At 39.5% G+C, this 21,544-nt stretch overlaps 1 protein-coding gene across 1 annotated transcript; it reads left to right on the top strand.

The window, feature by feature from the left end:
* Positions 1–20,912, top strand: fgb (fibrinogen beta chain). The gene is made up of 8 exons (XM_069926676.1): positions 1–146; positions 7,519–7,764; positions 11,571–11,754; positions 11,917–12,141; positions 12,238–12,351; positions 12,451–12,573; positions 17,487–17,772; positions 20,587–20,912. Exons 1-8 carry the CDS (start codon positions 54–56, stop codon positions 20,855–20,857), a joined length of 1,542 nt encoding a protein of 513 aa, XP_069782777.1. The 5' UTR covers positions 1–53; the 3' UTR covers positions 20,858–20,912.
* Positions 20,913–21,544: the final 632 nt, after the last annotated feature.

Genomic DNA, 21,544 nt, shown 5'->3' with positions numbered 1-21,544 from the left:
CGAAAGACTGAAGTGCATTTTATGCAGTGAGTCATCAACAAAGAATCTTCAACATGAACTTAATGTTAGTGTTTCTTTTCTGCTTCACAGCTGCCCAAGGAATGAACCTTGAGTATGATAATGACGCCGATGAGACTGAAGACACAGTGAGTTAACTTGCATTGTGTGGGGTTGGTGGACAAGTGCGGGGACATTATTGAGGACATCCAGATCTATGCCTTGGTAATGTTGCGCAAAATTCAAGCATTATAGGTTTTACCAACTTCTAAAAATACCACAGATCTCTAGAGTAAACGAGGCTGATAAGTAGCTCCTGTGTAAGTTAAAATTCTTCTTTCCTTTACATGATCAATATATATTCATAGGTATACCCTGCTTTACGAAACTAGACCGTTCCTATGAAACCATTTGTAAGCCCAATTCACTACTATGGAAGGCTATTTTCGTAAAAGCGAAACCCATTCAAATTTCTTTCAGAGAGCGAAGACGGGTTTCTTTATAAAAGCGGATTTGCGTGAGGCGGGAATTACCTGTAATATTATATAAGTGACTGGACTTCTTTGGTGATGCAGAATGTACTAGAGGATCTGAACTAATTGGTTATGAAGTGGTTTCTTATTTTTTGGGATGAGATAGCTACCAGAAGTGAAAAACAATTTATCTTGAGATTCCTATTGCAATAAAATCAACAATGTGAATTAATGCTTTAAAATATTAATATGAAACATTGAATTCTAAGGCAGAAATTATACAATATGATATTACAACATTGATACCCAGTCACCTGTGTGACCACATTAATCACTATGTGCTGATTATAGCATAATTTCCAGACTAATTATTTAAACACCACGATGTTCCAACATTAGTATTCCAAGTTGTTAGAAAATCTCCCAGTATGTTTATAATTATTCAGAGTAATTGTTCTAAAGGAAGTACATTGCTGGATCTTGATTTTACTCTGTTTAATTGCTGCTCTAAAGTATAAAACAGCCTTAGTTACCAGCTAAATTTCTGATGTAAACCGAGTGTGAACACAGTTGCTAAAAAATTGGGGCTCTGTTGTAGAGCAGAGGGATCAAAATACATACTAACTTAAAAGTGGTAGGCAGGGTAGTCAAAAAGTCTTTCACCACATTGGCCTTCATCAGTCATACCATTGAGTTTAGAAGTTGGGAGATCACGTTGCAGCTGTACAAAACGTTGGTGAGGCCCCATTAGGAGTATTGCATTCTGCTTTGGTCATCGTGCTATAAGAAACGTTGTCAAGCTGGAGAGGGTGCAAAGATTTAGGAGAATGTTGTCAGGGCTTGGGGGGGCCTGAGGTATAGAGAGAAATTGGGAGGCTAGGGCTTTATTCCTAGGGCCACAAGAGATGAGGGATGACCTCATCGATGTGTACAGAATCAAAGAGGAATGGGTCGGGTGAATGCAGAGAGACTTCTGCCCAGAGTAGGGTAAATCAGTAAGCAGAGGACACAAGTATAAAATGTGGGGGAGAGATTTAACGGGAACCTGAGGGGTAACTTCATTTCCACAGAGGGTGGTGGGTGTACGGATTGGGCTGCCAGAAGAAGTGGTTAAGGAAAATATTATTGCTATACAACATTCAGATGCACAGATATGATGGGTTCAGAGGCCTATGGACCAAACATAGGCAAGTGAAACAATTGTAGGTAGATGTTTTAATCAGCAGGAGCAAGTTATGTTGTTGGGCCTGTTCGCATGCTGCATGACTCTAATGTCCTCATAGCAAGTGGAATTAGCTCTTCACAGTTGCTGAAGGTGTTTTTGGAAACCATCAGTTTTGTTCTTCTCAAATTCCTTCCATTTCCTTCCCAGTGATACCCCCACACCTCTGGAGTTATAAAGGAATCTAACATCCAAATTTTGAGGCATGAGACAATGAATCTTTCATCCTCTACACTAGTGGTTCCAAAACTTTATCAGGCTGCTCCTCCCTTGACCTCGAGGCCACATCCCGAGCGTCTCCTCCCACCCCCCCCATACAATGGTGCGGGGAGGTTAGTGGTGGCGCTGAGAGAGGGGGGTTGGGAGCAGCACTGAGGGAGGGTTAGTGGTGGTGTTGAGAGGGTGTAAGTGGCAATGCTGAGAGGGGGGTTAGTGGTGGGGCTGAGGGGGGTTAAGGAGTTGGTGGTGCTGAGAGGGGGGTTGGTAGTGGCACTGAGGGGGGGGGGTTAGTAGTGGTGCTGAGAGGGTGTAAGTGGCGACGTTGAGGGGGGTTTAGTGTCAGTGCTGAGGGGGGGTTAGTGGTGGTGCTGAGAGGGGGTTAGTGGTAGTGCTGAGAGGGGCTTGGCAACAGTACTGAGGGGGGTTAGTGGTGGTGTTGAGAGGGTGTTAGTGGCAAAGCTGAGAGGGGGGTTAGTGGCGGTACTGAAAGGGGCTTAGTGGTGGTGCTGAGGAGGGAGGGTAGCAGTGGTGCTGAGAGAGTGGGGGTTAGTGGCATGTTTCCTCTCCTGCCCTCCTGTCCATGTCCTTTCATCACCTTTTAACTGTTGGTCTGTGCTACTTCCCCTGCCCTTTCTTCCATTTCCCTAGCCTTTGAATTCAGATGCTTGCCTGCTTTTAACTCATGCCTAAACATTGGTGATATATCTTTACCTCCTATGGATGCTGCGAGACTGGCTGAGTTCCTCCAGCATCTCTGTGTTTTTACTCCCTGCCTTTTATGTCCTCTTTCCCATAACCATCCATTTAATCTCCCCACTCATTGCAATCCCCCTCTTCCTGATTCCTCCTTTACCCACACAATTCACACGCCAGATTCCCTCCCCATATTTTTCCATTGGGTCCCATCTGCCTTTCACCTGTCCCCTGACATTACCACCACTTTCACCTTCTTATTAGATAACAGCGCTGAAAGCTTTTATTCCTGCTTATCACTCACCACCACTAGCTGCCTCCACCTTCTCCTCCCAGGCTCATCTTGTTTCTACCCACCCCCTTTATTTTTTCTCTTCTCTCTGGAACCAATCAAACACCTGCCTCTGTCTCCAGACACCACCTTCTCCTCCTCTATTTATCATCCTATGACCTTCAGCTATCCCCTGTTAATCCCTTGCTTATATACAAGAGATACCATAGTTGGCTCTACAAAAGAGAGTGATCTATTGGCATACAGGAGATTGAAAACCTGGCTGAATGATGTACCAACAACAACCTCTCACTGATCATTAACAAGAAAACAGAACTGACTTTTTAAAACATTTTAGTTATGTTGAAAACCATGCAATAAAACATATAATTAAAGATAATTCAAAACAATACAGATACATGTGGCATATAAGAAAGAAAGAAAAATATGAACCCCTGACCCCCAATATACCACCCCCTCCCCCCTCTATCCCCCTACAAAGAAGAAAAAAGTAGAGTAAGAATGGGACAAGAGACCCTCAACAGGGGTACCTATTACTTTAAAGTCTCATAATATAATGAGACCTCGAGGAGAAGGGAATGGCAGAGCTTCATTTAAATATTAATTTAAATATTTAAACCTATATTTTGTAAATAAAGATTCCATCTCTTTCAAAATATATATTTAACTCTTAAGGAATTGGAATAGGGATCAATTGAAAAAGGTGTTGTATACTAGGAAAAACATCCATCTTTACACAATTTACTCTACCTATTAAAGTAATAAGTAATGTATTCCATCTTCTCAAATCTTCCTTTATTCATTTTAATAATGGGGAATAATTTAATTTAATTTAATTTTCTAATTAATCTTCCACCCGAATACCTAAATATTTAATCCCACACCTGGCCACTTAAAATCAATGACCTTCTTACAACTTGTATAATCCCCTTTTATTAAAGGCATAATTCCACTTTTTCCCATTTAATTTTACAACTGGATGCTTCTCCATATTCTTTTAATCTAAATTTAAGTTGGTGCAACAAATTTAATGGGTGTGTTAAATAAATTAAAACATCATCCACAAACAAACTTATTTTATATTCTTCCTGATACACTTTAATACCTTTTATTTTTAAATCCAGCCTTATTAATTCAGCAAAGGGTTCAATTGCTAAAACAAATAAAGCCAGTGACAGTGGACAACCTTGTCTACTTGATCTAGTCAATCAAAAAATTGTTGACATTTGACCATTAGTCACTACTTTCTCACTAAGGTTCTTATATATTACTTTAATCCAATCAGTAAATGTTGACCCTAACCCAAATTTCTCTGTCTTTATAAAGAAAATCCCATTCTTATCTACCAAATGTGTTTTCTGCATTAAAGTCACTGTAACTCTTAAATGATCTCTTTTTTGAAATAAATGTATTAAATGAATCAACTTTGCCACATTATCTGTGGATTTCCTATTTTTAACAAACCCAGTTTGATCCATATGTATTAACCAGTAGATATTTTATCAATTTATTTGCTAATATTTTAACTAATATCTTATAATCAGCATTTAATAACAAAATCAGTCTATATGAAGCTGGTTTTGATAAATCTCTGTCTTTCTTAATTGCTGTTAAAAAAAAGATTCTGGAAGATAATGTGTTTCCAATGCTTGATTTAATCCCTCCATAAACCCATTTTCCCCTGGTGACTAACTATTTTGTTATGAACTCTACTTCAATTGGCCTCCTTCGCTGTAAAAGGAGAATTCAAATCTTTTTGCTCTTGAGCATTCAAACCAAGTAAATCTATTTGATATTTTTAAAAAAATCTTATTTTCATCTTGAATGGAATCTGATTGATATAATTGTGAATAAAATTCTTTAAAAGAATCATTTATTTCTTTTATGTAATCATTCCAGAGTGTTTTTAACTGCTTTAATTGTTCTGGATATCTGTTCTGCTTGTAATTCCTAGGTGAAAACTTTGTGGGCCTTTCTTCCAATTCATAATATTTCTGTTTTGCATTTTGAATTAATTTTTCAGTTCTATATGTCTGAAGAGTATTATATTGAAGTTTTCTTTTTATGAATTATCTTTTCTTTTCTTCAGAAGATTTCTTTTGCAACTCTTTATTACTCTTTTTTTACGACATAATATGACACCTCTATCTATATGGTGAAGGTTGTTTATCAGGTATTGTGCATACTATTAAAAGTGGAGAATAATCTGATATTCAATATAATTCTTCCCTGTAACTGTGCAGAATTTTTTAAAAAACTATTCTTTATAAGAATTGTGTCTATGGGAATAAAAAGAATAATCTCTCTCCTTAGGATTTAACTTATGCCAAATAATTTTGACAATGAACTAAAACATATGTTCCAACAGGATCTGTTACAACACTTTGAATTTTTTACTGATAATGCTTTATTTATTAATATTAGTACTCCTCTTGCTTTAGAATTAAAGGATGATGATTAGCCCTTGACCAACCCATTTAATTTCAAATTTTCTTTCTCAGTCAAATGAATTTCTTGGAAAAATGTTATATCAACTTTTGTCTTCTTCATATAAGCATAAATTATTTTTTCTTTTAATTAGACTAAGAAGCCCATTAACACTAAAGACAAAAGAATTGACTGTACACTTTAGGAATGAAAATCCAGAGGTATATGACCCAGCAATCATTGAGGGATCAGCGGTGGAAAGAGTCATCAACTTCAAATTGCTGGGTGTCACTGTCTCAGAGGATCAGACCTGTACCTATTGTATGTGTTATTCCATAGAAAGCATGAAACCTACAGAGTTTGCGTAGGTTCGGTATGTTATCAAAATCCTTGGCAACCTTTACAGATGTCTGCTGGCAAGTAAGCTGACCAGCTGCAGAATGGGAGCAGCAATACCACTGAATGAAAAATCCTACAAAATTTTATGGACTCAGCCCTGAAAATTTTCCCCAGCATTGGGCACATCGATATGGAATTTTGCTATCAGAGAGCAGCATCAATTATCAAAGAAACTCACCACCAAGGCCATGCTCTATTCTCACTGTTGCCATCAGGAAGGAGATACAGGTTCCACAGGACTCATTCCATCAGATTCAAGAATAGCTACTACCTCTCAATTATCAGACTCTTCAACAATAGGGGATAACTACACACATTTGGAGACTCATTTAAGGAATCATATGTTCATTATTTATTACTGTATATTTACATTTGCATCACCATTTGCACGTGTTTGTTTACAGTTTACAGATACTGGAATAGAAATTGCTAAGGCGCACCAGAAAAAATATCTCAGGGCTATATGTGGTGTCATGTATGTACTCCGACAATAAATGTGAACTTTGAATTCAATCCTCCCACCATTTTCTCTTTATGATGGCCATCTGCCCTTTCCATGACCAGTCTTGATGAAGGATTTTGACCCAACACGTCAGCAATTCCTTTTCTTCTCAACTGATGCTAATTGGCCTACTGAGGTCCTCGAGCATTTTGCTTCTTGGGTACAGATTTGGCTTAGTGAAAGGGGTCAGAGAGTGGCAATAGAGGGTTGTTTTTTTGGGTGTGTCCAGTGTGTATTGCAGTAGTCAGTGCCACATCCACAGTTGTTTGTTATCTATATTATTGATTTGGATGGCAATATACCTAACATGGTTAGTAGGTTTGTAGATAGGTGGTGTGGTAGAAGAAGGTTGTCTAAGGTTACAACAGGATCTAGATAAACTGGGAAAGTGGGCAAAGCAATGACAGGTAGAATTTAACTCAGTCAAGTGCAAACTGATGCATTTTGGGAAATTCAAGCAGGCCAGAACAGACTTAGTGAATGACAGTGTCATCCCCTGGGAATGTTGGAGAGCACCATGGGGCACAGGTCCATTGTTCCCTGAAAGTGGAGATACACGAAGGTAAGGAGGTAAGATAGTGAAGAAAGTACACTCGCCTTCATCGGCTGCGACTGCAAATGCTGGAATCTGGAGCAAAATAATATATGCTGGAAGAACTCAGTAGAAGAAAAAGAATTGTTGATGTTACCAGTTGGAGCCCTTCAATAACATGTCCTGACTACTGTTGGGATGACATGTTACAACTATACATGATATTGGTCAGACTGCAGACTGAATGCAGATCCAGTGGCCATAATATGGGAAGGATATGATTAAGCTAGAGAAGGTGCAGAAAATATTCATGTGTGATGCTCTGACTAGAGGGTTTGAGATTGAAGGGGAAAACTTGGAATGAAAGAGGCTGTAGGTCTTATAGAGGTTTATAAACCTTATAAAGGTTTATAAAATCATGAATGGAAAATTCAAGATGGAATGTCACAATCTTTTTCCTCAGGGTAGGGGGCATAGCTTAAAGATGAGAACAGAAAGATTTAAAAGGTTTTTTTTTGTATATCACATAGAGTCTGATGCGTATATTGAATGAGCTCTCCACAGCAAGTGGTAAAGGGCGCACAATTACAAAGACATTTGGATAGATTCATGCATGAGAAAGGTTTACAGGGATTTGAGTCAAATGCAAGCCAATGAAAATCGATCAGAAAGCACAGATGTGTTGGGCCACAGGTCGCGTTTCTGTGCTGAGAAATGCACCACGCTGTTGTGTTGTTCAGTGTTCTTATTATTTTCTTTCAGTCCAAAGAGGACGGAACATATTCTCAAGAGGCAACAGTTTCAAATGAGACGGTACATGATCCCCGTGGGCCCAGACCATTAGGCCATGGCGATTTGCCACTGGAAATGCCTCAACGACAAGTCTATCATGAAGAAAGCCGCAGAAGATCAAGATACCAGGTTTCTTCCACACCCCAGTCACAGAAAGCAAGTCAGAAGATAATTGACAATGACAAGGGAGGATGCACCTACCTGGGAAGTGATCTGGTAAGGCAACAGAGAATGAAGCAGAAGAAAATAATGTATAAAGGCAAGAATACAGACATTTTGCTCAACTTTGAAAACAATTAATTTTGGAGGACAGACAATACAGAGGAATTTTGGGCCTATATTTTTGTAGTCACAAACTCGAACTATTTGGGTTGTTTTAGATGCTATTCACAATGTTTTTCAAGTTTAAAGTATAACTTAATGCTGGAGATACTCATCAGGTCAAACGGTGTTCTTTTGTACAACAAAGATAAAAATACATACAGTGATCTTTTGGGATTGAGCCCTTAATCCATACCTTGATGAAGTGCTCAAGTCCAAAATGTCTGTTATGTATGTCTACTTTTGCTATATTAAGGGACATTGTTTGACCTGCTGAGTTTCTCCAGCATTGTATTTTTGCTTCAACCACGGTGTCTTCATATTTTTGTGTTTTACCTCTTGAAGTATAACATGCCTGTGATAGATACTTTCCAGTGAAAGTGTATAGCTGCAGCTGCCATTTGCAGAATAACATTCATGATCAACGATCCTCCATATCCAAAATTGTAGATTAAATACAGAACATGGCCACAGACCTTGAGAATAACATTCTCTTAATGACATGCTACCATAAACAATAGTTGGAGGAATAGATAAGAGGTTCTGTGGACACAAGAGAGATCCCTGGAAGGTTTGTTGCCTCCCAGGTGTCAGGGTCAGGGACATCATGGATAGAGCCAACAGCATTTTTAAAGGAGAGGGTGAATCGCCAAAAGTTGTGCTATACATAGGTAAGAAAAGCAAATACAGGGAGCTATATGAAGTTTAAAGCCAGCAGCTCAATGGTAATAATTTCTGTATTGCTGCCTGTGCCATGTTCAAGTGAGGGTAACATGGCAGATAAATATGTGGGTGAGAAATTGGTGGAGGGGGTAAGGTTTCAGATTTCTGGATCATTGGAACCTCTTCTGGGGAAGGAATGACCTTTCCAAAAAAGGATAGGTTATACCTAAACTGGAAAGGGATCAATACCATGGTGGGCAGATTTGCTAAAGCTGTTGGCGAGCGTTTAAACTAATCTGACAAGGGATGGGAATGAGAGTAATGGGGTAGAGAACAGTGCAGTTGAAACACAAGTAGATACAATGTGCAGTGAGACTGTGAGGAAGGAGAGGAAGAGGATAGAGTAAAAGTATGGAAAAAAGTCACAGGCACCGGAATTAGAGAGTGGGGGGTGGTCACAAAGGCAGGAGGTAATAGGTGGAGAAGGGAGGGAAGGGACAGCAGTGGTTGAGTTGACTCTATTTTAATGCAATAAGTATGACCACTAGCACAGATGAACTCAGAGTTTCAGTCAATGATGTGGTGGCCATAAAAAAGACTTGGCTATCTCAGGAGAAGGAATGGCAACTGAATGTGCCGGGGTTTAAATATTTCAATAAAGACATGCAGGGAGGTAAACGAGGTGGGGAAATGGCAGTACTGACCAGGGATAAAATCACATGGAAGAGAAAGGGGAAGTAGTGGAGGTAGTGTGGATGGGAGTAAGATACAGGAAGGCTACAAAAACCCAACTGGGTGAATATTATAGAGCCCCTTCTTTGTACCTTTCTTCGTAACTTTCCTAATATTGATTGACATCATTCTGGAGTGAAGGGTTTGGATGGAGTGGAATTTGTTAGTTGTGCTCAGCAGGATTTCCTGATGCAATATATAGATATGCCGACTAGGGGAGAGGCTAAATTAAACCAAGTCTGGTGTCAGATCTGTCAGTTCAAAGGAAGTGATCACAACTCCCTTTTCTTTACCATCACATGAGAGAATGACAATTTGGGAAGACATTTAATTGGGGTTGGGAAAATAGGATGCTACTGGGCAGGAGCTTGGGAACATAAATTGGGTGCAAATGTACTTGGGAAAATGTGCAGTAGGAATGGGGCATAGACTAGGGGAACATTTGTCTGGTGCTTTGCACAAGTATATTCCATTGATCCAGGGGAAGTGGAGGAGGTGAAAGAACCATGGCATAAGAAGAATGTAGAAAATTTAGTTAAGAAGAAATGAAAAGCTTACAAGAGTTTTAAGAAGATGGGATCTGATAGAGCTTGAGAAAATCACAAAATTGTCAGGAAAGCTTAAGAAAGGACTTAAGAGAGCTCGAAAGGGGCAGTGAGAAAGCCTTGGAGAACAGGATTAAGGAAAACCCTAAGGCATTCTACAAACCAGTGAAGAACAAAATGATGAGTCAATTGAGGATAAGACCCATCAAAGGTGATAGTAGAAATGAGGGCACGGAGTCAGAGAAGATCCTTAATGAATACTTTGCTTCAGTTTTCATCAGAAAGAAGGAACTTGGCAATTGTAAGGATGACTTCAAGTGGACTGAAACACTTGAATGTTGACATTAAGAAAGAAGATGTGCTGGAGCTTTTGAAAAGCATAAAGTTAGATCAGTCACCAGGACCAGATGAGATTTACCCAAGGCTACTGCAGGAAAAGAAGCAGGAGGTTGCTGAGTGAGTGGTGATGAACTTCACATCATCACTGGAGACAGGGGAAGTTCCAAAGAATTGGAGGGTTTCAAATGTTGTTAGCCTGTTGAAGAAAGTGAGTCGAGGTTGCCCAGGAAATTATAAACCAGTGAGTCTTACTTCAGTGGTGGGCAAGCTGTTGGTGAAAATCCGAGGAGACCAGAATTTACAAGCATTGAGAGAGGCATAATATGATTTGGAATAGTCAGCATGGCTTCATCAGGGGAAGGATGTGACTCACGAGCCTGACTGAATTCTTTGAGGATGCAACAAAGCACATTGGTGAAGGTCAAGCAGTGGATGTAGCGTATATGCATTTCAGTAAGGCATTTGATTAGATCTCCAACAAGGCTCATTCAGAAAGTAAGAAGGCATGGAATCCAAGGAGTCCTTGCTATGTGGAAAAATAGAGGGTTGTAGCCTGACACAATAATTTAGATGGATTGTGGAATGGGTGGCCAATGGGGCTGTTCTTGCGTGGTACTGTTTTATGATCTCAAAATGTCCAAACACATGAGAATTCTCCACATTATACTCCATATCACTATCCATGGCCTTCCCCTTGGTAAACAACAATGCAAAGTACTCATTTAGTACCTCGCCAACATTCTCTGACTCCAAGCACAAATTCCCTGCTTTATCACTGCATAGTCCCATCAACTCCTCAACCATTCCCTTGTTCTTCATGTCAATATAAAATCCTTGGGGTTTTCTTTAACCCTGCCTGCCAAGGGCATTTTATGGCCCCTTTGGGCCTTCCTAGTGCAATCCCATGCCAGTTGTGGGTTCACCCAATAACAGCTGCTCCCAATGAACTCTTCCAAGCCTTTATCATGTCATAATTTGCCCTCCCCCAACTTAATAATTTTCTATAAGGCCCAGTCCTATCCTTGTCCATAACTATCTTGAAAGTTAAAGAAGAATGATCACTATTTCCAAATTTTTCCCCCACTGAAACTTTGATCATCTGTTCAGGCTCATTAGCCAATGCAATGTCTAGTGTGACCTCCTTCTTGTTTGGGCTATACTCGGGCTGTTTCAAGATGCCCTCCTGAATGGCCGATCTAAGGCTTTAGCACAAAAGACACCCCAGTCAATATTGGGGAAATTAAAGTCTCTCTCTAGGACAACCCTGTGTTACCTTTGCATCTTTTCATGATCTGCCCACATGTAAGTTCCTCCACCTCCCGGTGGCTTGGGAGGCCTATGGTAATCCGCATTCAGAGTGAATGCACATTTCTGATCTATACCCAAACTGCCTCAAATTTCTACAAATCTCTTTCTTTAAAGGGAGTGCTATGTCCAAATGGCTGTGAACTGAAGACTGCTCTCTTAAAGGATGAAAAAAATATGCTCAACGTCATTAAAAATGTAAAACTTCAAGTTTCAAATATTTCCTGGAATACAAGTGAGATTACCAGTTACGTGAAAACGGTAAATGATGTGATGCAGAACCGTCAATCACGATACAAAGGTAAGGATTTCTTGATGGCATCAATAAACTACAAATATTGAAAACACACTTAACAGGTGCCTGATTTACTTGATGATCCTGAAGTTTTGTTATTATTGAAGAATTTTGTTATCTTTAGTAACCAGCTGTCAATTGTCAATATGTTCTGCCCATTCTTTGCAGGTAACAATCACATAATAAGTTCATACAGTAATGAATTGGAGGAACGTTTTGTATTGATCAAAGAAAAGATAACAACACTTCCTTCGACCATTAAAACAATGCGTACCCTTGTGGACAGTCTTAAACAGAAGCTGCAAAATCTTGAGCGAGCGATATTGATGCAGAAAGAATTTTGTAAGCACCCATGTACAGTAACCTGCAACATACCAGTGGTTTCAGGCAAAGGTGAGTAGATTGAAGAAGTATTTTCAAATCTCTAATTTATTTGTATTATGTATCTTTTATCTTCCACACTAAAGAGACAATTGCTTATTTTTGCAGAATGTAATGAAATTTACGAGAAAGGTGGGAGAACATCTCAGCTTTACTTAATACAACCAGCTTTATTCAAGTTACCTTACAAAGTTTACTGTGACATGCTAACAGATGAAGGAGGTACCTAAGTTGTCTTCAGGTTGCAAAAACATATATTTAATTTCTGAATTATTTCACTCACTTCCATTCGTTTTGTAATTATTATAACATGTTTTCCAGGATGGACACTGATTCAAAATAGACAAGATGGTAGTGTAGACTTTGGTAGATCTTGGGATGACTATAAAAATGGATTCGGTAACATAGCATTTGATTCAGGAAAAGGTTTTTGCGATACTCCAGGTAAGACTGTAAAAACTTTTTTAAAATGTAAGTTAGTCTTGGAAGTAAGCATGAATGAATTTCTTTCACCTGAGGAGTTGTCCTACAATAAAAGGTTTAAAAAAGCCCCAAGAGATAGGAGCAGAACTAGTCCTTTCAATATTCAGTTGATTTCAATAAGATCCCACCCAAACCCCACCGAGCACAGTCCCAGGCCCATTAAACACCCCTCAAACATTAACTCTCTCATCCCCAGGATCATTCTCGTAAACTTCCTCCAGATCCTTTCCAATGCCAGTATATCCTTACTTAGATAGGGGACCCAAAACTGCTCACAATTTTACAGATGTGTTCTGACTAATGCCTTGTAAAGCTTCATTATGACATTTTTGCTTTTATATTCTAGTCCTCTCAAAATGCATGCTAACATTGCATTTGCCTTCCTTACTACTGGCTCAATTTAGTAGTTAACCTTTAGGGAATCCTGCATTGGAATTCCTAAGTCCCTTTGGACCTCTGCTTCCTGAATGATCTCCCCATTTAGAAAATAGTCTTCATCTTTTATTTCTTCTGCCTAAGTGCATGAACATACAATTACCTACAATGCATTCTATCTACCAATTCTTTGCCCATTATCCCAACCTGTCCAAGTCCCACTGCACAAACCCTGCTTCCTCAACACTACCTGCTCCTCCACCTGTCTTTGATTCATCTTCAAACGTGGCCACAAAGTCATCAAATCATTATCATATAATGTAAAAAATGTAGCAGAACCAACACTGACCCCTGAAGAACACCACGAGTAACTAGCAACTTCTGCTACTCAGCTAATGTTCCATCCACGCTGGTACCTTGCCCGTAATATCATGGGCTCCTACCTTGCTTTGCAGCCTCAGGTGTGGCATCTCATCAAAGGCCTTCTGAAATCCAAGTAAACTCTTCTTTGTCTGCCCTGTTGTTACTTTCTCAAATGATTCAAACAAATTTGTCATGCAAGATTTGCGCTAATTGAAACAATGCTAATTGCAGCAAGTGCTTTCAAGTACCTTGAAATCTCTACAATTTTACCAAGCACTGAAATCATGCCTAAATGCCTGTCTTTTGCATGTCTTTCTTCTTAAGTCGTGGAGTGATATTTGCAATTTTCCATTCCTCTGGAACAATTCCCATCTCTAGTGATTCCTGAAAGATGTGTTTGTAATTTCTTCAGCAATCTCTTTCAGAGCCCAGGGATGTAGTCCATCAGGTTCGGCAACTTATTCACTTTCAGCTTCCCAAGCACCCGAGTAATAGCCAATACTTTCAGTTCTTACCCCTGACACTTTAAAATTTCTGACATTTCACTGGTGTCTTCCACAGTGAGGATACTTATTTGGCTCATCTGCCAATTCATTTTTTCCCATTTACCACTTCTACAGGATAATTTTCTAGTGATCTGATATCTTTTACTCTTTATATATCGAAGAAATTTTTTGAAATCTCTTTATTTTATTAGCTACCTTACCTTCATATTTAATCTTTTCTCATTGCTTTTTCTATTATGTCATGATCACTGCCTCCTTTACCTTAAACTCCCTAATCAAATCTGGATCATTGCCCAGTACCAAATTGAGAACTGCCTCTTCCCTTGTGCACTTGACCACAAGCTGCTCTAAGAAGCAACCTTGTAAGAATTGTATGGAGGGCAGGGATGTCTAAATTGACCTCCAGTGCTGATGGTGCAGAATATGTCTGTATCTGTGACCATGTGGGTTTCCCTTGGGCACTCTGGTCTCTTTCAACATCCCAAAAATGTTAGCTATTGTTAATTGTCACTTGCGTGTAGGCATGGAAGGAGATGATGGGAATGTGGGAAAAATAAAATGGGTTATGGTAGGATTGGTGTAAACGTGGATGCTTAATGGCCAGTGTGGACTCAGCAGGCTAAAGGCCCTGCTTCCATGTGTTCTCTATGACTCGATGATTAGACAGTCCAGAAATTAGATCACATAATTTGCATTATATACTTCTATTTCCTTGCAAAAAACTAACATGAAGAAGAAATGGAAGATAATGACATGGATCATAAAGTCCACAACTCTCTGCATCTACTGCCTAACCCCACAGGGGAACCTGAATATATGCTGTGGCATCCAATGATGCACCACTATCCATCAATTCCAACATCATGAACGAACTCTTTTGCGAAACTGTGCTTTCACAGTGCACGCGACTCTCACTTCTAAGCAATTTACTGAGCAAATCCCAGACCAGTTCTGCCAACTCTGTTCGAAGAGGCTTTTTAAAAATCATTTACTTATTGCTTCTCCTCTGGGTCCACCCTGGTTCCTTGTCCAGTCATCCCAAAACTTGTTACTCTCACTTATCCCTTCGCCTACTTACCCCTCATGGCCGCTCAACACGACTGAATAACCCAATATACCTCTCCCCGATAGCACCTCAATGCTCGGTAGTGTACGAGTTTATTATCACAGGTACTGAGGTCCAGCTGGTCAACCTATACATATGACAACAGTAGAAACAGTACCGATATGTAGAGTTATAAAATTACAGAGCAAAGGCAACATTGTTTAACTAGCGTAAAGTTTGATCAGGAGTCTAATGTTGGTGGGAAAGAAACTGTCCTTGATTCTGGTGGGTGCATGATCTCACTCTCATAAACCTTCTTCCTGTCAGAAGGAGGAAAAAGAGAGTGTGGTGGGATGGGATGAATCTTTTAATATGTTGCATAGTTAACCAAAGCAGCGGGAAGTATAAATGAAGGGGAGGAGGTTTGTGTGATGAACTGAGCTGCAATAACAACTCTCAATGTGCAATGAAGAGGACTTCCCTTATGTAACATAGAAACATAGAAGATAGGAGCAGGAGTAGGTCATTCGACCTTTCGAGCCTGCTCCGCCATTCAACGAGATCATGGCTGATCTTAAAGTTCAGTACCCCGTCGCCGCCTTCTCTCCGTAACCTTTAATACTCTTATACTGAAGAAATAGATTTAATTCCCTCTTAAATATATTTACTGAACCTGCCTCTACTGCCCTCTGTGGCAATGAATTCCACAGATTCACCACCCTCTGGGTAAAGAAATTCCTCCTCATCTCAGTCCTAAATGGTTTGCCTATTATCCTCAAACCATGGCCCCGGGTTCTGGATTTTCCCATCATTGGAAACATCCCATCTGCATCCACTCTGTCCAGTCCTGCCAGAATTTTATATGTCTCTATGAGATCCCCTCTCAATCTTCTAAACTCCAGCGAGAACAATCCCAATTTGCGCAATCTTTCCTCATAAGTAATTCCTGCCATTCCAGATATCAGCCTGGTGAATCGCCTCTGCACTCCCTCCATTGCAAAAACATCCTTCCTTAGATAAGGTGACCAAAACTGCACACAATACTCCAGGTGTGGTCTCACCAAGGCCCTGTACAGCTGCAGTAAGGTATCCTTGTTCCTATACTCAAACCCTCTTGATATGAAGGCCAACATACCATTTGCCTTTTTAACCGCCTGCTGTACCTGCATGCTCGCCTTCAGAGACTGATGTACAAGTACCCCTAGGTCTCTCTGCACTTCCCCATCTCTTAATCTATTGCCATTCAAATAGTAATCTGCCCTCCGGTTTGTATTACCAAAGTGGATAACCTCACATTTATCCACATTGTAGTGCATTTGCCATGTATCTGCCCAGTCCCTCAATTTATCCAAATCACACTGGAGCTTCCTGACCCCCTCTTCCGTGCACACAACCCCTCCTAGCTAAGTGTCATCTGCAAATTTGCTGATATTACATCCAATCCCCTCATCCAGATCATTAATGTAAATTGTGAACAGCTGGGGTCCCAGTACAGATCCCTGTGGCACCCCACTGGTCACCGCCTGCCACTCAGAAAATGAGCCATTTATCCCAACTCTCTGTCTTCTACCTGCCAGCCAGTTCTCAATCCACATCAATACTTTGCCCCCAATCCCATGAACCTTGATTTTGGAAGCCAGTCGTTTATGCGGGACCTTATCGAAGGCCTTTTGGAAGTCCAGGTACACCACATCCACTGGCTCTCCCCCATCTATTTTACCTGTAAGCTATTGGAGCTATGGAATTTTCAACCTTTGGGCAGATGTCCATGAATTTCTGGGCACATAGGCTTTAAGTGCTGTTAACTTATTCAACTTTTCTCTTAAAGCGCTGAATGCTTTCATGGTTATATGATTGTGAATTTGTGGCTCTATATGCATCGATAATGCTGGAGTCTTCTGCAACTCACCCAAATTATCTGAACTAAATATAAATTCTAAACAATTATTCAACTTAATCCCCCCCCCCCAGCCCAATATTTCCTCCTTTGGTTGTCCATTTATACTTGCCAATGGATATCAACTTCCCCAATTTTTCCTTCTTGAATTCAGGATTTTTGGGGCCAATTGCCAACATGTTACCTTCAAAGAATCAGCTCAGTTGAAAATCTGAGGAAGTAAAGATATTGCAGATCAAAACTATGTCTCATCTTAGAAAAGTGGGAAACTTATCGTCAACCTTTTGAGGGTTGAGATTATGAAGTGCACAGGTGTCTAAATGTATATTAGTTTAGTTTAAATCAACTAAATATATCTACTAAATATATTTCCCTGCAAGGTGATGCAGTTATGGAAAGAACCATCCCTGCTTGTAATGCTATTCTCATTTGTCCCCACTAATATCCTCACATGTACATTATCTAGGATGGACTTTGATCAGGTGCAGTAATCTTGGTATATTGTCCTCTTTATAAGCTGGGGGGCTGAGCTGTGGTTTGCTGTCTCTTGTTGATGTGTTGGCCAACTGATCCAAATTAATTTCTTCATGATGCACATTGCAACCATTTTTATGTGATGGTATATTATACACTTCATGTTGCTGACAATCTGGGATCACAATTGCAATGTCTATAACATTTTCTTCAGGAGAATATTGGCTGGGAAATGATCGAATCAGTCAATTGACAAAACTGAAAACTACTGAGCTCCTTGTTGAAATGAAAGACTGGACAAATAACAGCGCAAAAGCCCACTATTCGAAATTTGTGGTCCAGTCTGAAATCAACAAATATCGGCTATCAGTCAATGGCTATTCAGGAGACTCTGGTAATACACTTATGAATGGGGCCAAAACACTCTTTGGAATCAATCGAACCATGACTATCCATCAGGACATGATGTTCAGTACCTATGACAGAGACAACGATGGGTGGTAAGTCTGAGAGAACAGAATGTACTTGCAATATCCTGTTACATCTAATTTTTACATTTGTTGCAGCTGATTTTAAAATTCACAACTATTTTCTTTGATATTTAAAAGTAGAAACCTGTGTTGCATGTTCTGAAATTCAGAAGGACTCTTCAATCACACACTTTTACCTCAATGGGCACTTCAGGTGGAACGCAGACAAAATGAGTTTCCACCTATCTCAGAAGAATAACAAATTGCAATTTCCTTCAAGTTGCATTGCTTGGTTTAGGTAAATCTGGATGCACTGACCAGTCTCACTTAGTTATTAAGTCACGTAAAGGTGATTAGCTGTCTGAAGCCTATTTTTTATCAATCTACGAGGTCTGTAGTTCTGTGGAAAAAGTTTAGGAGCGTACCAGAATGAGGGCCCTGGCCAATGTTCCCTCTAATTTTAAATGGTGTGTGCAAAAATCTGAGGTGGTGCAAATGTTTTTACCGGTGACAAAAATCTGTGCACACTGAATGCTTCTGCAAATGTAAACTTGAAATTGTTTCAGTATAATTTTGGCACAGCTGATCTCTCATGGTGAATAAAACTGTATTGGCATGCTTTAATATAATACAAGTAGGACTGCATTCTATGAAGTATAATATTTCATTAAGATTTTATTCTATACTTCCAATAAGCATAATTATTAATGACTCCATTATTTGAGTTAACTAACCTGTTGGGTGCACGTGAATTTCCTTTGTGCGCTGGTTGCAAAACACGTGTGTGTGTGTGCACACATGCACAGCTTAGAGGGAACAGCGGTCCTGGCGGACATTTTGCCCATGATTAACGATAAGGTCCCAGGCCTGATCATTTTAATATTCAGGTGCACGATTTATCAGTGAAATCGAACCTGGTTCCTTAAAATACCAGAGGGGTAGCCAACAAAATCAATCATTGGGTTGGTGTGTGGGATGTGCATTCTAATGAAATAAGTTGCTTATGGAAAATGATGGGCAAATGATTGGAATCAGATCTTGAAGAAATAAATCTTCATTTCCCTGGCACCTGAAGAACTAAGTTAGAGGGAAAGGTGAAACATGTTAGGACTTTATTCCCTGGAGCAAAGATGAATGAGGGGAGGTTTGATGGAAGTACACAAAATGATGAGGGGGATAAACAGGCTGTTTTTCCACTGAGGTTAGGTGAGACAAGAACTAGAGTTAAGGGTGAAAGGCAAAATGTTAAAAAGGAACCTTAGGAGGAACTTCATGCAAAAGGGTGAGAATGTGGAACGAGCTGCCAACTGAAGTGGTGAATGCGGGGCCCGATTTTGACATGTAAGAAGAATTGAAATAGGAACATGGATGGGAGGGGTATGGAGGGTTATGGTCAATGGGACAGTCCAGATAGGCTGATGGCCCTGTTTCTGTGCTATAGTGTCCATTGTTCTGTAGAATATTGCAAATGTTCTATTATATCAATGACTTCTGAGATATCAAATTAAGCAACTCTTTTAGAAGGCATACTCGTAGGATTTTCTGTGCTGAAGAGCAGGCTGATAAGATGTGGGAGCAGAATTAGTCCATTGGGCACATTGAGTGCCCTGGCTGATGTGTTTTTCTTCTCAATCCCATTCTCCTCCCTTCTTCCCGTAACCTTTGATACCCTCACTAATAAAGAACCTATTAATTGATTGAAAATTCTAAGATAACCCATGAATGTGTCAGATGCACCCCACAGTGATAATCCTGGAAAATAGAGACTGACCTAAGGATTATCCAGTTTATTATTCCACAGCCAAAAACTTGTTTACTTGGTGACAAATTGCGGTGAATCTACATTCCCATAAAATTGCATTCCTCTACAGGTATTATTCTGCCTTCAACAAGGTCTTGTGTTCAGATCATTCTGCTCATGTTGAATTAGAAGGGACCATAGTCAATACCTAAAATGACTTGCAATTCCTTGTAATTAGTAATCATTAACTTAATCAGTTTATATGGCTTCCTTTTTCTTTAATATGCCTTCTGCACATAGAATTTTGGATAGATTGGACACATTGGCAATGAAATTATGCCATGAAATACTAACACATATCACAAGATCACAAGATAAAGGAACAGAAGTAGGCCATTTGGCTCATCAAGTCTTCTCCAAAAATCCACCCTGAACTAAACTGTGTCTCACATCTGATTCCAAATTCTGGAATTTTTTTCCCCTTATCCCTTGATACGATTGACTAATTAGATTCCTGCCAATCTCCTCCTTAACCCCCCCACCCCCACAATGATCGGGCCTCCACTGCTGTATGTGGCAATGAATTCCACAAATCCACGACCCTCTGGCTAAAGAAATTTCTCCTCGTCTCTGTTTTAATGGGTACCTTCTCATTCTAAGACTGGGACCCTCTTGTCCTGGATTCACCCACCAAGGGAAACATCTTATTCACATCTCCTCTGTCCAATCCTTTCAGCATTTGAAATGTTTCCTGATGTGTTCAGTTAAAAAAGGGAGAATTGCTAAAACAATTAACTAGTTTCAAATGAACAAGGTTAGGATCTCTTAAAGAAGAAATTGTCCACCGCCTTTTTCGACATTTTGTCTAATATTCCTCCAATCTATATTCAAGCTTACATTTTATTGAGAATTGTTATTTTATTGCCAAAAAACTCAATTTAAAGCTACCTCCAAAATGTCATCTATTTTCTGAATGAAAATATGCACCATCCCTCATATAGACATAATTTCTTTGGTGATTTTTAGTGTAACGTATTGGCAAGTTATAAGATTTAAATGTATTTTAATAAAGATAACCAATTATATTGCTTTAACATTGACAGGGAACCTGAAAATCCAAATAAGCACTGTGCCAGAGAAGATGGTGGAGGCTGGTGGTATAATAGGTGCCATTCTGCAAATCCAAATGGTAGATACTATTATGGAGGATATTATACAAAGGAAATGGCAAAACATGGCACTGATGATGGAATAGTATGGATGGACTGGAAAGGATCATGGTATTCAATGAAGAAAATTAGCATGAATATCCGACCACAATTCAGTCTTCCAGTTGAAGAAGAACAAATACCTCAAGAATTCCTGAAAGACTAATAAATTCAAACATTTAAAGAATGTGGTAGCAAAAATAAATTTTACATTAATTTTCCATTGATATTTTATTTCCATTTTTATATTTAACCTATTTATAAGACATGAATAGAGAATTGGTTTGATGTAACATGTCTGTGAATTCCACAAAATATTAAAATAAAGGGAAAGGTTCCATTATTGTCATGTAATACTACATTTAGAATATAACATACATGGAATTCTTTAGTTTTGTCTACCGTAAGGCAGACAGAGAGTCACCACTTTGTCCAGCGCCCCTCACGGAAATGAGGCCCCAGTGAGGAATGAACTCACGACCCCTCTAACTACTGAGCCTCAGCAATGTTAAAATGTAAAAAAAAACTACTTTGATAAAATGGTAAGGATTATGAGAAATCCAAATCATGGATATGTTTTGGGAGTTTAAGACAAGCCTTAAGCACCCAGCCATGTATGGTTACTTCAGTTCTCCTCTCCTTTCCAATATATTATTTTTGTTTCCTCTCATCTTAGACTCTTGCTTCCTCTTAATTCCTTCTTTTAAATCATAGATTTCTCCTTCCAATTGGTTTTCCATTCCACCTCTTCATCCAACACATCATTTTTGCTTCCCACCTCTTCTTCAATCTCTGCTTTCCCTGGATCTTTTCCTCCACCTCTTGCTCCTGTTACTTCTCCAACATACTGTTT

This window comes from Narcine bancroftii, chromosome 3, assembly GCF_036971445.1.
Source record: "Narcine bancroftii isolate sNarBan1 chromosome 3, sNarBan1.hap1, whole genome shotgun sequence".
NCBI lineage: Eukaryota > Metazoa > Chordata > Chondrichthyes > Torpediniformes > Narcinidae > Narcine > Narcine bancroftii.
Note: the sequence above shows the minus strand (reverse complement) of the source record. Positions and strands in the feature narration are given on the sequence as shown.

Excerpts from the sequence above, each read along its gene's own strand:
- fgb (XM_069926676.1), top strand. The coding sequence starts at position 54 with ATGAACTTAATGTTAGTGTTTCTTTTCTGCTTCACAGCTGCCCAAGGA. Across the intron at positions 12,142-12,237 it reads ACCAGTGGTTTCAGGCAAAG|AATGTAATGAAATTTACGAG; the intron begins GTGAGTAGATTG and ends TTATTTTTGCAG. Across the intron at positions 12,352-12,450 it reads CATGCTAACAGATGAAGGAG|GATGGACACTGATTCAAAAT; the intron begins GTACCTAAGTTG and ends CATGTTTTCCAG.